The 17,006-nt window shown below is 49.4% G+C and overlaps 4 protein-coding genes across 4 annotated transcripts; 2 read left to right on the top strand and 2 right to left on the bottom strand.

Moving 5' to 3' along the window:
• Positions 1 to 310: 310 nt before the first annotated feature.
• RNA14 (mRNA 3'-end-processing protein rna14) lies at positions 311 to 3,757 on the top strand (the record flags this gene model as incomplete). Its single annotated transcript, XM_024472649.1, has 5 exons — positions 311 to 1,099; positions 1,161 to 1,592; positions 1,644 to 2,667; positions 2,718 to 3,647; positions 3,736 to 3,757. The coding sequence occupies 4 exons, from the start codon at positions 311 to 313 to the stop codon at positions 3,464 to 3,466; spliced, it is 2,994 nt and encodes a 997-aa protein (XP_024319862.1). The 3' UTR covers positions 3,467 to 3,647; positions 3,736 to 3,757.
• Positions 3,758 to 4,939: 1,182 nt separating this feature from the next.
• Positions 4,940 to 8,858, top strand: VC83_09203 (uncharacterized protein). The gene is made up of 2 exons (XM_024472648.1): positions 4,940 to 5,669; positions 5,721 to 8,858. The coding sequence occupies exons 1-2, from the start codon at positions 5,490 to 5,492 to the stop codon at positions 8,508 to 8,510; spliced, it is 2,970 nt and encodes a 989-aa protein (XP_024319861.1). The 5' UTR covers positions 4,940 to 5,489; the 3' UTR covers positions 8,511 to 8,858.
• Positions 8,840 to 10,581, bottom strand: VC83_09202 (uncharacterized protein). The gene is made up of 3 exons (XM_024472647.1): positions 9,692 to 10,581; positions 9,238 to 9,637; positions 8,840 to 9,186 (listed from the first exon to the last, which is right to left on the bottom strand). Exons 1-3 carry the CDS (start codon positions 10,362 to 10,364, stop codon positions 8,976 to 8,978), a joined length of 1,284 nt encoding a protein of 427 aa, XP_024319860.1. The 5' UTR covers positions 10,365 to 10,581; the 3' UTR covers positions 8,840 to 8,975.
• Positions 10,582 to 10,731: 150 nt separating this feature from the next.
• On the bottom strand, positions 10,732 to 11,375 carry VC83_09201 (uncharacterized protein; the record flags this gene model as incomplete). Its single annotated transcript, XM_024472646.1, has 3 exons — positions 10,732 to 10,823; positions 10,959 to 11,099; positions 11,198 to 11,375. 3 exons carry the CDS (start codon positions 11,373 to 11,375, stop codon positions 10,732 to 10,734), a joined length of 411 nt encoding a protein of 136 aa, XP_024319859.1.
• Positions 11,376 to 17,006: the final 5,631 nt, after the last annotated feature.

Genomic DNA, 17,006 nt, shown 5'->3' with positions numbered 1-17,006 from the left:
GTAAGCAGCTGTCATTGATTGGAGATGAATGTTGCGCCTCAAATTGCTTCGTGACAACTTCTTTGACGATATCAACTTCACAGCTTCTAGACTGAAATACCGAATCTATTCAGTTTTGATTTACTTTGAGCTAACGAACAGACTCTGCGACAAGATCAATTTGCGATGACTGCTGCTGTTATTACGCGCTTCTAGTTGCCAAACTCCCGTATGATTTCATCTCTTCCTCCAAACCACCGAGATCATATCAGCTAATGAACAACAGGCCTCGAACTACGTACCCTTTCAAGAACATTTTTCAATTGGCAGTATGGCGGAGGATGATGCGGAGATTGCGCTGTTGCATCAGATGCAGAGTGGGCAAGAGAGCGTTTCGTGGGGACAAGGCGCAGATGATACAGAAGAGGGTGTTGATGCTACAAATACAGAAAATAGCGACCAACCTGTGAAAGAAGAAGAAAAAGATTTCTCCGATGATCAAGTCCTTTGTGCTTTATCCCCATCTGATGCTCTGTCTGATGGCGAAGAATATAACCCGGAATCAGCCAATCCAATTCCAAGTCACACAACTACGAGTCTAGCTGGCACGGGGCCTCCATCGAGAGCGTCTCCGGCGCGGAAGTCCAAGACCATTGGTGGGTTTTTGGCGGATGAGTCTGACGACGAAGATGATGTTGAGATTGCGACGTCAAAGTCGGCTACACTTCTCCAGCTCCCGACCAGTGGTCCAACTCGCTCTGTGTCAAGATCTCCTCTACACCTCGAAGCTGTGCCTCAAGACTCTGCAGCTCAAACCCCTGTTCCAGCTTTGGAGACTCTTAACCCTCTAGGTGATGGTGAACAAACTAGCGCTGGTGTCTCCAATCAAGCTTCTACCCCCAACGCCTCAGCAACTGTCACTGCACCAATCGCAGGTACTAGCTTACCCAAAGCACGACTTCCCCATGATAGAGTAGGTATCTTAGAGGACCGAATCAAGGAAGATTCAAGGGGCGACTTGGATGCCTGGCTATCTCTCATCACAGAACACCGAAACCGCAATAAGCTGGATGATGCTCGGGTTGTCTACGACCGGTTTTTCAAAGTGTTCCCTATGGCGGTATGCAATCCAACCCCCAGGTTCTTATATCTCTAGGAATTTTCGCTAACATCAATGCCAGGCTGATATTTGGGTCGCATATGCTGAAATGGAGTTGGGCATTGACAACTTCTTCGCTGCGGAGCAGATCTTCGGCAAGTCGCTACTCACAGTACCCCATGTCCAGCTATGGTCCGTCTACCTCAATTATATTCGCCGCCGCAATGACTTAACCAACGACGTTACTGGATCTGCACGGGCGACCATATCACAGGCATATGATTTTGTGCTGGCAAACGTTGGTATTGATAGAGACTCGGGCAAAATCTGGCAAGAATATATTCAATTCATCCGCAGCGCCCCTGGACAGATTGGAGGCAGTAGCTGGCAGGACCAGCAAAAAATGGATCAAATGCGCAAAGCTTATCAACGTGCCGTTTGCGTCCCAATGTCTAACGTAAATGCTCTATGGAAAGAGTACGACCAGTTTGAGATGAGCCTGAACAAGATTACTGTGCGTTCAAGTCTATGAAGTGGTTAATAATCGCAGCTGACATGTATTTAGGGCCGGAAATTCCTCCAGGAAAAGTCTCCATCGTACATGACAGCAAGAAGCGCAAACACTGCGATGGAAAGAATTACACGCGGCCTTGTGCGTACTAATCTTCCACGCCTCCCTCCGGCACTCGGGTTTGAAGGGGACAAGGAGTACTTGGAGCAGGTTGGCTTTTGGAGAAAGTGGATCAACTGGGAACAAGAGGATCCTCTAGTCTTCCGAGACGAAGATATTCAAGCCTACAAACAGAGAGTCATTTACGTCTACAAACACGCGGTTATGGCATTGAGGTTCTGGCCAGAGATGTGGGTCGAAGCTGCAGAATGGTCCTTCAACAACGGCATGGAGAAAGAAGGCAACGATTTCCTAAGCCAAGGGATTGCTGCAAACCCAGAGAGCTGCCTTCTGGCTTTTAAACAGGCTGATCGCTTGGAGACCATGCTGCCGATGGAGGAAGGGGAAGAAGGCCTTGTCAGCAGAGGAGCTGCCGTCAGGGCTCCATACAATACACTGCTTGACGCGTTGTACGATTTAATTAAGAAGCTGAAAACTCGCGAAAATGCAGAATTGGCTAGAATCCAAGAGTTTGCAATGCTGGATTCATCCGCCATCCCTGCCTTTGATAGGGTGGACGATGATGAGGATGATACCGACAGACTACTGAAGGAGGCGAAAGAATCCGCTCGAGACAACCAACTGAAGATTGTGAAACAAGGATACCACATGCAGTCGGAACTGACGCAGCGCACGCTGTCATTTGCATGGATCGCTCTTATGAGAGCTATGCGAAGAGTACAGGGCAAAGGCAAAGTCAATGCCCCTGTTGGTGGCTCACGCCAGATTCTGAGCGATGCCCGTGTCAAAGGGAAGATTACTAGCGATGTATACATCGCTAGTGCTTTGATTGAGCACAACGTATACAAAGATCCGGCTGGGACAAAGATATTCGAGAAGGGCGCAAAGTTGTTTCCAGAAGATGAACTATTCATATTGGAATACCTCAAGCACCTGTTGTCGATTGGCGACACTACAAGTATGTATACGGAGAAATTCAGACTGTTGGCTTATTCTAACAATTCATAGATGCTAGAGCCGTCTTCGAGACATCCGTGAATCGACTCACCCAGAAACTTGAAAACGTTGCGAAAGCCAAGCCACTCTACGTGTTTTTCCACAAATATGAGTCTGAATATGGCGAACTTTCTCAAATCAACAGGCTGGAGCAGCGAATGGCGGATTTGTTCCCAGACGACCAAAGACTCGCGAGGTTCTCATCGCGCTACTCATCTGAAAGATTCGACCCTACTGTTGTCCGCCTAATCATCTCACCAGTGGCACAGATGCGTCCAAAGTCTATCATGCAGTCTATCGAAGAGCCGATTTCGGTGCAGCCGAGCCCAAGGCCGCAATACAGGGAGATTAGCCCCCGCCCACAGCCTCGACAGGAGGCTAACCCCATCCCGGCTTATTTACAGCCAACAAACTCTCCAAAGCGTCCGCTTGGAGGTGAAGAATCTGACAACGAGTCTGGCCGCCCAAGGAAGCTTGTTCGTGGGGAGTCACCCCTGAAAGGAGCTGCAGGTCGCCGCCTGGACCAACAGAAGAGGATGCAGCAGACTCATGGTGGTGTTCAACAGTGGCAATCCAATGGTGCGGCACAGTTCATGATTCCCAGGGATATCACATTTTTGCTCAGCATCATCCCACGGGCAGAGACATATAATGCCACGCTGTTCAACGCAGAAGCTATGGTACGACTACTGGACAAAACACCCATTCCAGATTACAGCGCTTGGAAGGCGTCGCGTGACCAGGCGCCAAGGTATTATTAAGGAGGGACGGGGCTTGTATGTTGACAGGATTTACGGTGAATTGAGGGCACAGACGATCTGTGGATTTGTATCATATGAGGGAGATTTGGGACTGAAGATGGCCAGCGTGGAGTTGTCTAGGCAGTTGTTATCCAGGAAAGGTGTACTAGTGTCGCATAGCCAAATGAAATCAGCAACTCTGGTATTGTTAATTTTTTATTGCTTCATTTGTGATGATTCCCAATGCAATTATGATATGTTCAAGAAAGCTTACGTCAAGAAATTCTCAGACAAGAGAAGACAACCGTGTTCACTTTAGTCCCGTGGTTGTTATATTTTCGTATCTGTTGCCTTCATGAGGCCCAAAACAGGAATAAGGACAGACGAAAGTCTCAATTCCAAATGTAAGGCAGGTGCTCTTTTTCATATACTCAATCCATTTTCTAGAACTCAGTCTTATTTCAAGACTCTCATTGCCCTGTGATATCACATTGGTCTCTTGCGATACCTCGGTTATTAGGCCTCTCAGTTCCAGATTCAGCAGGCACGCTATCACACCCCCATCCTTCCTTCCTTCCTTTCTTGTTATCCTCAGGCTTCCTCATCAATTGAAGGAGGTGAATAGTAAGGAAACTACGCTAATAGCTTAGCGCCATTGGAGCCGAATACCTTGTTGTTGAGCCCCTTTGTCCATAATCCTTTTCTTCTACTGCTTCCTCTCTTCCTTTTTCCTCTCTTCCTTTCTTCCTTCCCATATTTCGCTCTTTGCCCTCTACCTCTAGGGGCTCAAACCCAACCAACACTCACTGTTCTTCATCATATTTACAAATCTCAGTCAAGATAAGCCCTCCAACTACCCTCTTGCCTGCTTCAGGCTTCAACTCCGTGTCAGGACTTGTGCAGGCCTGTTGCAATACACAACAACCCACACAATAACTCACACAACAACGCAAACAACCCAAACACCAACTCAAACAGACACGCCATAGTTCACACGCTGAGCAATTGTAAGATCTGCAACTCTGCAACTCACTTGCTCCTGACAATATATGCTAACCCGATTGGTGATTTAGGTGATCCAGGCAAGCCTCAACACTCAGAACGCACACAACTTCGAACTGAGAGCTGAAACTCTCATTTTGATTTGATCCAAGTGAGTTTCTATTCCAACCTATAGCTAGAAAACATCACTTGATGTCCATTGGGTTTTATGGCTACTGGGATACAATCTTTTCATATCAAGCTGAGACGGATCATCTGATAAGCTATTCTAACAAAGGTCACAGGAATATCTGTTTGTCGCCTGACAAATAACTCTGCAAGATGTCAATGGCATTTCCAGAGCGTCCCCTTCATGGGCGAGTCGAGCTTCCCGTCCAATGGATTGTGAATGGAGATGGAACGGTAAGTTTTCAACTTTTATTTCTATCTTCCATCTGTAACTGCCTTCGATTTGTCTTCGGGATCACCATGTACAAACTGTTTCTATCGTTACTCCATACTGCGTGCTACCCCACAAGCCCCGTTGTTTTCTTTTGGGTCGTTTGCCATACCTGATATGAGCTTTCATACCCGTTTCCCAGTCGCCCGAGATGAGGAAGCATCGCACATGCATCATCATGTGGGACTTGGAATTGGCAAGCGCCATTCTCATATTCTACTGCCGAGTGTAGGCGCATATTGCCTTGCCATGCTACCGACTCCAAGTATCAACACTCAATAGTCGGGCAACTACCTGGCAATTTCGGGGGTATATATTCTGGGCCACGCCCGACTTCCGTCCTTCTTCCTTCTTCCTTCCTACATATCACACACCTTGACCAAGAACCGAGCCCGTCGAAAATATCCTTTCATACATCCATACATTCATACACTCAACCCATTCATCCTTTCAAACATTGCTATACACATCATCAGCCCAAAAAATTCATCAATAACCTGTGGTATCACTCTGTGATATCACAACTACCACATCTCGTATTTATCTCCAGTATCCTTTGCCTCATTCTTATCCCAAGTTATCTTTATTCAACTCGACCTCATCATGGAGCCAGGTCATCTGTGGACGTATAACCGCGAGTCTAACGTGAAGAAGTTCGAGTTCCCACCAGTCCTTCCACCTCGACCCAGCTACAATTCCGACCCCGGAGCAAAGAGTGTCACCCTCAGAGTGAACCAGTTCCGAATTTCTGAGTGGTCAGACAAGTCGGTCTGGCAGTACGATGTATGTTAACCTCACTTTCAACTGAAGCTATTCACATTAACCCCATACCAGGTGAAGATTGGAACTGGAGCCGAGAATCGCGGTCTCCTCAAGGTTGTCTGGAACAGCAAGCCCGTCCAGGAGTTCTTGTCCGGTCATGCGAAATACTGGCTCTGGGATGGGAACAAAATCGCATGGTGCGACAAGCCAACCAAGAAGATGAACTTCGAGAAGAAGATCACGGTGAACCTGGATGAGCTCAAGAACAGACAGCCCCGAGTCATCAATGGCGTCCCGAAACCGGACATCACATTTGTCACCATCAAGTGCACGACAGAAATCCCCATGGGAGTTATTCGAGCCTATCTGTTCAAGGGAATGGATTTCGACAACACCGTCCTCATGGCAATCAACTTCTTGGACCACTGCCTTCGTCAATGGCCATCGGAGAACTTCATCCAAGTTAAGCGTTCTTTCTTTCCGAGAGGCACTCAAAGGCAGGTTCTTCATGGCCTGGCCACACTCATCGAAGCACAAAAGGGTGTTTATTCATCCATTCGCCTTTGCGAATCTCCTAGTACTCCGGGTGCCTTGAGCACAGGTCTTGGTGTCAATGTTGACGTCGCCAATGGGACATTCTGGGTGCCACAGCTTCTAAGTCAGGCAGCTCGAAACTTGACTTACGAGCGAAACACTGGCTTGAACTGGGATCAGTTCTCGGAGAGTCTGAGACCTGTCGTTGTGAACGGCAAAAAGACCAGCTCTGGTGCTCAGTACCACATCATGTCGAGGGAATTCAAGGAGCTTCGCAAGCTCCACAAACTTCGATTCCACATCAAGCACCGCGGAAAAGAGCAAAACGAACGTGTCTATCAGGTCAAGAACTTTGTATTCTCCCCGGATCAGTACGGTTCATGGGGTGGCCATGCTAAAGCAGTCACCTTTGAGAAGAAGGACCCCCAAAACCCAGACGCTACCGCAAAGGAAATCACGATCTACGACTACTTTGAGAGGACGTATAATGTTAATCTCCAGTACTGGAAGCTGCCACTGGTGCAGACAGTGAAGGGTGGAATCTTCCCAATGGAACTCTGTACGATTGCACCAGACCAGCGCTACATGTTCAAGTTGGATCCCAAACAGACCGCGGATATGATCAACTTCGCTGTTGTTCCACCGAACCAGCGCCTGGAGTCCATTAGAAAGGGCGTTGACTTACTGAACTGGGGCAAAGATCCATATCTTAACCACTACGGCATCAAGATTGAGAGCACGCCAACGATCACCACTGCAAAGCAATTGCAACCCCCGGATATCCACTTTGGGAAAACCTCGCAGAAAGCAGTTGTCAAGCCAGGCTTTGCTGGGTTTTGGACCCTCGACAGAAGCCAGTTGCTGCTGGTTCCACCGAAGCCCTTGAAGAACTGGGGTGTGTTCATGGCCGCGGATAGAAATGGAAGGCCAATTGTCACCGAGCCGAGATGGGACGAGTTTATTGCCACTTTCAAGCAGCAGTACATCGCCCTCGGCCACAAGGGTGCTATCCCGGATCCAAGGAAGTTCTTGTTCAACAGCGACAATATCGAGTCAATGATTGACAGACTACTGGCGCCGCTTGCTTCCACTCCAGAGAACATTCCCCAAATCTTGCTGTTCATTGTCCCAGATAAGAATTCTTGGACGTATGACAGGATCAAGAAGCACATGGATTGCAAATATGCTCTCGTGTCGCAGGTCATGGTGAAGGGACATATCGAGAAGAACAACCCCAAGTATTGCAAGAACGTCATCATGAAGCTCAATGCCAAGCTCGGTGGCACAACCAGCAGGGCTTGCAAGGCCAATACGAAGGAGCCTACTTTTTTCAATACGCCTGGACAGACCGCAAAGAACCTTGTGATGATGATTGGCGCTGACGTGAGCCACCCAGCCCCAGGCTCAGAGCAGCCGTCGTTTGCAGCTGTCACCATGTCTCTTGATAGCGACTGCTGCAGATATGCGGCAGCATGCGAAGTCAATGGCTTCAATAAGGAGATGATCCAAAAGCATGTCTGGGACAAGAAAGTCAAGTCAATGGTCAACTGGTGGCTGGAGACTGTGGGAACTGTCAACGGCCAAAAGAAGGTTCCTTCTCACATCTACTATATGCGCGACGGTGTCTCCGAAGGTCAGTACTTACAAGTGCTCAACGACGAAGTCAAATGGCTCAAAGACATGTTGGAGACCGTGAATCCTCAGTTCAAGCAGACCAAGTTTGTTGTGGTCATCGCATCGAAGCGTCACCACATCCGTTTCTTGCCTCGGACTGAAGACCAATGCAAAGACAAAGACTTCAATCCTTTGCCTGGAGTTCTGGTTGAGCACGACATCACTCATCCATTCCAGTACGATTTCTACCTCAATGCCCACAAGGCAATCAAGGGAACTGCCAGACCAGTTCATTACCACGTCATTCTCGACGAGGTCAAGCACAAGCCAGGCCAGCTTCAGGAGATGATCTACGCACACTCCTACCAGTATATGAGGTCCACGACGCCTGTTTCCATCCACCCGGCTGTGTATTATGCGCACTTGGCATCCAACAGAGCCCGTTCTCACGAGAACGTACCAATAGTTGATGAGCCTCGTGGTGGTCAAAAGGCCATGGAGAGAAGACAGGCAGCCAAGCTGGAGAGCGATTTGAGGCTGGAGAACGCGTCTGAGGCTGGACTGACCGCCAAGCGCTCGTCTGGCAAGTCGCCATCGATCCAATACCAGATGGTGGAGAATGAGGTGATTGGGAAGCTCTGGAGAGAGCAACCGCAGCCGGTGAGATTCAAGGCGCTGACCCAGGCCTTCTTATACGGCATGTGGTATATTTAGACCTTCGGAGGTTCTTGTCAGCTTCGCTGGCATAATATTTTCACTTCTAGCTCTATTGTCGGCCATGGACCTTTTCGGTGGCTGGCATTAGAGCCGCAGCTCATGGATCACACTCGCTTTGGCCTTCTGTTTTGCCAGAGTGAGTGCCATCTGCGTGCTTACTACGAACAATTTCTTTCCTTGGGCGCGGTATCAGTGAGAACTTCTTTCGGCAAGCTACAGGAGTAACTCTCGCCTTGGTGGTGGAGTTGATGGTGTTGAATAGATAGGTCGGATATTTGCCTTCCTCCCCCCGCGCTAGCTTTCATCCACTGTTTCGCTTTTGAGATTGGGGCAGATAGGTCCATACAATCAATAAAACCATCTAAACTAAACCTTGAAAACAGTAATTGTGACTTTGCCTGATGTTTGTACGTGGCTATGACTACGGATTGCACAGTGCTAAATACCCACTATAATAAAATATCAAGCATTTCCAACCTTGACACCGACAGCATCATTAATATACTTGTGGCACTCCTCTGCATCTCTGTACACATGCCACTTGTCCTTTGGGACACCCGTAAATGCCTTCTCGAACCGTGACGCGTCGTTCTTCTCTTCGAGTCCTACTTCGGCGATATTTTCGACGCGGCGGATCAGAATCAATCCGACCCAGTCTGGGTATTTGCGGTACCTGAAAAGTATTAGCAAAGATGACGACGGGGATGGGTAATGGTGGACTTGCATTTCGCCGTAGGCTTCGGGGTCGGACTGAGTGGAATCGCCAATGCAAATCATCTGACGGCGCGGCAGCCACGAGTGGATCTTTTCCATACGATCAACCTTGTATTCTTGGGTAGCCTGCGTCAAACTCGTGAGCAGACCCGCGAGGTTCCTCCAGCTGGCATCGCGGAGGATGAGGGTGCCTTGAGGATAGAATTCGTGAATGAACTCGTGGAGGAAGGCGTACAAGTTGTAGGGCGAAGCGGAGAGATAAAACCAGGGCGCGGATTTGGTTACGACGGTTTGAATGTAAGAATACAACAGGGGCATTCCTGGGACAGGAGCTGCGTCGGCGGCAAATGTGCTTCGCAGAATACCGATCGGGTCGCCAGTTTGCGTGACTTTGATAGTATCATCAACATCTGAAAGGTTTTCAGTTAGTAGGCGCAAGGTTCACCATGGGCTTCGCAACATACCCGATATGACACCCCACCCCTCTGGCTCTGCGTACACTGTTTTTATCCTCAGTATTCCATTTGTACCTTTGGGCACCCTTGCAACACCAGTCACCACAGCTTCATTCTTGGGCTGCGGGAGCTGTCGTATGTCGCTGCTGATGCCGTTCCGGCCGCCAGGGCCTAATTTGAGCTGCGTGCGACGCCCAAAGTCCACATCCACCACACGTCCTGGTAAGACAGACTGCATGAATGGCATCAAGCGGTCCTTGATCCTTTCCTCTGCTTGTCCGAGTCCCAGCTTCTCCGCAATATCAGCCACCACGAGGCTCACTTTGACGCCTGTTTCCTTGTCGAAAACGGCCGCGATCACCTCCGCCTCCCAGTTGTTTGTGGTCGGGTTTCGATATGCAGTGTTATCAAACAACCAAACCGTATCGTTTGAGGTGATTGGGTGCGGGCGAGGGTTCCATGTCCCTAGGAATGAGAGGATGTTTGTGGTTATCGAAGGACGCTCATCTGGGGCGGGGCTATTTCTAATGTTGGGAAGCTTTGCCTCTGTGTCCTCGAAATTGCGCGCCTTTCGTGCGCGGTCCTCCAGGTCTGATTCGTATCGGCCTGGAGCTGCGCGTGTGGGGTTGGGATCGAGTTTCGTTTCGAGGGCCGCGGCTGCTTTTCGGATGAAGCGCGACATGACTCTTTCTATTCCTGGCCGGCGTGCAAAACTGGGCTCACGGGATTCTGGTATCTTTCTGGGTCGCTGAAATCGCTGCAAGTTTTACTGTGGAGCGCAAATAGTGGTATCAATCGCATGTGAATAGGCTGAGCGCGAGAGCTATAGTTGTGGAGCGCAAGGGAAGACAGGAAGAGAGAAAGAGAAGGGGGAAGGGAAGGAGAGAGGAAGGAGAGAGGAAGGAGAGGGGAAGGAGAGAGGAAGGAGAGAGGAAGAGATGATTATAAGGACCTTGGTTGGAATGGACAGCCAAGGCGGCGGGGGAGAGCAAGGCATCGCCATGCGCATCGATGCAATCGCACGCGCCGCCTTTGGGATACTTCCCCATTTAGCTGGGCGCGACGTCCATCACAGCCATTTTCCAGCGCCATGAGAGGCTGAGCATCCGCCCATTCAGCCCATGCGGCCTCACGATCGTTGCTGCCATCGAAATAGGCAGTACAGTCAGCACACACACATGCAAGGTACCTCGCCCAAGCAGTAAATAATAGGTTGATAGAAGTACCTGACATGACCAGTGGACTCGAGGAACCACCACAGCTGATACAAACGTACTGAGGCGAACAACCACCACCGGCTCAAAAGTTGGAGCACGAGTACACTCGTCCAAGGCTCCTTCCTTTCTGTCGCTCAGATTGTCCAGATTGTCCAGGTCACGGGTTGTGGCATAGGTTGGTGGTGGTGGTAGCTCGCCGTCTTCTGATCAGAGCTAATGACCCTTGGGGCTCTTGGAACTTTCTTTGGATCCCTTGGATTTCTTGGATATTTTCACTGTAGATAATGATGAAGCCTACAACTTGACAACCCGGTGTCTATTTGCGACGAGCTGCCATGCTGGACACCTGTTGTCGTTGTCTTGGAGGTGGGTAAGACAGCTGCAGGAAGGGATTTTGAGGCGCTGCCACCCATGACATGCGCGTATCCGCGTGCAACAATGCCAGATGACTGGCCGATGTCGAGGAAACCACGCATTGTGATGCGGCATGAAATGATGTGAATGGCAGGCACATGGTTTCTGCTGTGGCTGATGCTTTCCTTGCTATCTCGGCGGCGAACTTGACGGGTTGCTAGAAGAGCAAGAGCGTATCGATGGAGATGTAAGGAAGGCCATCACGTGCCACCACGTGAGGTCCCTTTCTGTTGAACACATAATTGGAGTTTGACGACTTGATTGAAAAACTACGGGGGGCGAAGCCCCTATATATACACAGTTGGTATACAGGCTACGCATGTGCAGCGTACTACCAGGAATGCAGTTCCAACACGCCCCTTACGCTGTACTGTGTTGCCTCTGCAACAGCGCCCCTGCTTCTAGTTCCTCTAAACCCAAGTCTCTGCCTATCCCTCTTTCCTAGCCCATCCTATCCACAGTATGACCGCGCTCGCTACCCGCTACCTGCGCACCATCGCTATGGTGGTGTTAACCGCTTGCGCACCCTCATGGTGTCGAATCTGGCTGGTCTGTCCCGGCTACGCCTCGATCAATGAGGTTCAGTTGACCCAAAACTGAAGTTCCGACAGTTATCCCTAGCTCCTGTTCAAAGTAGTCGCTTGCTTGGTGTGCCCTGCACTCGTCTTATACTCAGTGCTGCTTCCGCTGTGTAGTTGGTGGTTATGAGCAAAGGCTTTCCGTAATGGCGATAAATACGCTCCACTCGTACGCCTATCGTACAACATAGCTGCTCTCTCTGTGCGAGAGCTATGAGGGAAGCCGTCAATTATGTGTCTTTGGCGCAGCGCGTCGTGCGCTAAACCCGGGCTCATAACCTGTTGAACACATAATTGGAGTTTGACGACTTGATTGAAAAACTATGGGGGGCGAAGCCCCTATATATACACAGTTGGTATACAGGCTACGCATGTGCAGCGTACTACCAGGAATGCAGTTCCAACACTTTCTGTTGGAGAGTAGGCCGTGGGCGCTGGGATACGGTGGTATTTGGCCCTATAATCCACTACGGCATCCCAGGATCTCCGACCGGTGCTGGAAACCACCACAGTCTCAACTGGGGTTTCAGCTCTGAAGCCACCAGAATAGGGGGCTTTTGGGGGGTCAAAGCAGAACCTCCGAAAGGCCTACAAATAGCCACGTAGGCCCATTAGATAGTGTAGTTAATCAATCGATCTTATTTTGCTATAGTAAGCTATATACTGTGTGAGAACTCCTGCCCCATTGCGCCCGTGAGAAGTCCCGACCACTGGAGAAAACACACGATTTGTGTGTGATCCCGTACCACGGTACTTCCTGTTCCAACACTTTCATTAGGGGCCCATAGGGCTCGGTAAAGTAGGGCACAAGGTGCATAGATAAAAGGTGTTGGAGGCCTCGGAAGAAGGCCTCCAGTCAATAGTCGCTGTACTTACGGAGACCTATTGTCCTTACGAATACGATACCCCTTTCCTGCCTCTTGACCTGGTTTCCTACAATTACAATGCCTACCCTGAGGCCCTACAGGACTTTGCAAGGAAGCAAGCCCAAATTCAAGAAGAAAGTCATCGTAAAAGGCGACACCAAGACATCGAGGATGAGTGGGAGGACCCCGTGTGGAAGGACGTGAGGAGGACACAGCTTCCACTGAGTCTAGGAAGACTGCACCCGCCCAAAGGCCAATTGTAAGGGTTAAGGAACCAAAGGTCTACAAGGGCGAGTCTACCCGCTAACTCAACGAGTTCATGGCCTCCCTCCGCGCCATTTTTCGATACCAACCAAGGGTCTTTCCAACTGAACAGTCGAAGGTGGCCTTCACAGCCCAGTACTTAGAAGGGTACCCTGTCATACTGACATTCGTTGCACTCAGTTTGCTATCAAACTCAAGAGCAAACTTAGAAATCTCCTCCTCAAACCTGCAAGTCACTATACATATTTTGGCTTGTCACACCAACAACAAGAGCAATAGTACTCAACGATTGCTACAACCCTCTATGATTCATTACACGTCATTGCTCCTTATTTGATATGACCACATAGCATATCTCTACAACCCTCTATGATTCATTACATGACATCACTCCTTAGTTACTGGGCTAATACTACACATGACATATCTCTATCAACTAGAGGCCTAGGAACATGAACAATAGCTCCAAAAGCTTCTACAACCCTCTATGATTCATTACACGTCATCGCTCCTTAGTTACCCACAAGATTGGTTAAGTTATGACATAATTTGTCTATAGGGGTATGTCATACTGACATTCGTTGCACTCAGTTTGCTATCAAACTCAAGAGCAAACTTGGAAATCTCCTCCTCAAACCTACAAGTCACTATACATATTTTGGCTTATCACACCAACAACAAGAGCAATACTACTCAACAATTGCTACAACCATCTATGATTCATTACACGTCATCGCTCCTTAGTTACTGGGCCGATATTACCACATAGCATATCTCTACAACCCTCTATGATTCATTACATGACATCACTCATACTACCACATGACATATCTCTACCAACTAGAGGCCTAGGAGCATGAACGATAGCTCTAAAAGCTCCTACGAACCTCTATGATTCATTACATGTCATCGCTCTTTAGTTACCCACAAGATTGGTTAGGTTATGACATAATTTGTCTATGACATAATTTGTCTATGACATAATTTGTCTATAGGGGTACTCTGACCTTGGACCTCCTTTTACTTCCTATAGGCTACGAACCTAAGAGATGGTTCTATGGGATTCTCTTATGTCGACTACAGTTACCAAGCCTGGTAATCATGGAAAGTCTTGGAAAATGAGAGAACTACACTCCTGTTACGACGGAACAAGAAGGCTGGCCAACTACAGGACAGGAAGGAGGGAGGTCGCATGAGACCGGCCCTGGTACCTGGAGGGGCAGCGGGGAATAGTAGTTCCGAAAGTATCAGGTGACGGACTCGCAGGATGATGAGAAGAGTCCTAAGAGTCCAGGACTCCGAGGACTCGAGTGAGTTCCCAGTAGTCCACTAGGCACGTGATGGACTCGCAGGATGATGAGAAGAGTCCTAAGAGTCCAGGACTCCGAGGACTCGAGTGAGTTCCCAAGAGTCCACTAGGCACGACGCCACTATATAAGTAGATAGTATTTCCTTAGATAGGAGCTTCGTGCTCAACTCAATACAGTATTTGTTATATACTAGTAACGTGTTACTTGAAGCCTTTGTGTCTGATCCCCTGCCTCCTCTGATAAGTAAACCTTTACGCAAGAGAACCTCTGTGTCTTCTATCGTTTAGAAGTCAGCGTTACACTTTGAGCACCACTTCTACGAGGTACCGGCTTACACACAAAGCAACATGTCTGTCGTCAGTTCAAAGGGGAAAACCCCCACCACGCCAACTTCGTCTCAGAGGTCTAAGCCTGAGAATGAAGAGATGCCCGATGCACCCACCGTCAATGAACTCAAGGAAACTCTACGCGTCAAGTTGCCCGACACTTACTCCGGCAACCGAAAGGAACTTGAGGTGTTTTTGCTACAGGTCGAACTGTACCAGCACTTCAATGACGAGAAGTTTCCCACCCAGGAGAGCTATGCCCTGTGGACTGCGTCCTACCTTAGGGGGGAAGACCTGCGATGGATCGAACCATTCCTCAAGGACTATTTCAAATATGAAAGTACCAATGGAAGCATGACAACTACGCAGACTATGTTTGGCAGCTGGAATGGATTCTGTAAGGAAATCCGACGCATGTTCGGAGACATCGATGAGATTAAGACCGCAGAAGACCATCTGTTTGCACTTAAGCAGACTGGCAGCGCCCTCACATACTCCACAGAATTCCAGAGATACGGCAATCAGACAGGATGGGACGCCAGCGCACTCATCAGCCACTACCAACGTGGGCTGAAGAGCCATATACGTATGGAACTTGCCCGTTTGGAACAACAACCAACGGACATGGTAGCGCTAATCGAACATACGGTCCGAATCGACAATCGACTATACGAATTCCAGAAGGAACGTCGGACCTATGACAAGCCCAAGAAAAGTTACCCCTACCGGGGAAACGAGGGCAGACGACGGGATCAACACCCGCGAGACAACCGTTGGTCGGACCCAATGGAACTCGATGCCACGTTCAAACCTGGACGACCCCGTGACCCTAAGAAAGACAGACAATTCAAGGAACGACTCTGTTTTAACTGTGACAAGCCAGGCCACATGGCCCGAGACTGCAGACAGCCAAAGAAAGGGAACGGCGGACGCAAAGTCGGCAAACAACTCAATGCCACCTGGACAGGACAGTTGAATGCAACGTTTGTGAGCAAACAGGACTGGGGAATAAACGGCGAAAGCACCCCAGAAGACGAGAGCTCAGATGAAGGGTCGGAGGCGGAATCGTTCACCGTCTCGGAACAGGAGACCTTCGATGAACTCGCACCTACGGCACCAATGAGTCCACGGTGCAAGAGCGTAGTAAGACGCATGGCAAAACACGCCCACGCAAAGATTAGGGCCGAACGAGACAAGCCCAATGGCCAGAGGAGAATCCCCATGCTTAAAGACCTCTACGGGAACCTGTTACAGGAACTTCCGTTAAAGTGCAAGGTGGACGACTGCAAGGATGACCTCTGGAGATACTACGACCAACTAACGAATACCCGCAGGCTGCTTGGCACGTCCCAAGACGTAGCTAAGTTGGAAGCCCAAGAAGCGGAAGAACTGGAGAAGGATGTCGAGCATATGGCTAAACTGAAGTATATGAAAAGCGTCGAACTTTACTACCAGGACCGCAGGAGAGCCCTGAAGAAGTACGACGAGAAAGCCAGAGATATGCTCCGACGGGAAAATGCGAGACCCACTCCACGCATCGAAAGGAGAGCCATGGAGCAACTAGACACGTTCTCCACGCCTCCGAGGGAAGATAGTGCATGGGTGAGAGGACAGCGGGAACTATCAACGACAGACGCAACAGAGACTGATCATCCCTGGCACGCGTATGTCTACTGGGAGTATTGCAGCGAAGATGACTGCAAGCTCCACTGGAAAAAGAAACACCAGAATCAGTTGTTTCCCCGATCCTCGCCCAGGATACACTTCAGAGACGCAGAGCAAGTTCACGCCCTCAGGCGAAGCCAGTCTGAAGGGGACTTGCCTATCAAAAGCGAACAGGTATACGAAAGATATCCACACCTGCTGAACGACGCAGCAGAGACAGGGAAACGATCTCCCCAAGGACCACCATTGGAAGCGGATGAATACTATCCTTCCTCGGACGAGTCGAAAAACTAGGAGTCCTCGACGGTAGGCCACCGGCGAGCGACATGAAGAGGCCTAGTACAGACCAGCTATGCGCCACGACGGGCAGCATGCAACTATATGTGGTCGCTAAGATACAACAGCGACACCTCCGAGCAATGATTGACTCAGGAGCGACGGGCAACTTTATGACAAAGAAAGTAGCAGACACGCAAGGTTTCAAGACGCAATTGAAAACCGAACCATACCCGTTAATGGTCGTAGATGGAGAGCCCATCTCGACTAATGAAGGAATGGTGACCCACGAAACGGTCCCATTGGAAATGGTCATGCTACACGGGCACAAGGAAACGATTCAGTTTGACATCGTGCACATGGACAACCATGCATGCATCCTTGGTGTGCCATGGCTCAAGAAACACA

The sequence above is a fragment of the Pseudogymnoascus destructans genome (assembly GCF_001641265.1).
Source record: "Pseudogymnoascus destructans isolate 20631-21 unplaced genomic scaffold scaffold_34, whole genome shotgun sequence".
In the NCBI taxonomy this organism is placed as follows: domain Eukaryota; kingdom Fungi; phylum Ascomycota; class Leotiomycetes; order Thelebolales; family Thelebolaceae; genus Pseudogymnoascus; species Pseudogymnoascus destructans.
This window is presented reverse-complemented; position numbering and strand designations above follow the sequence as displayed.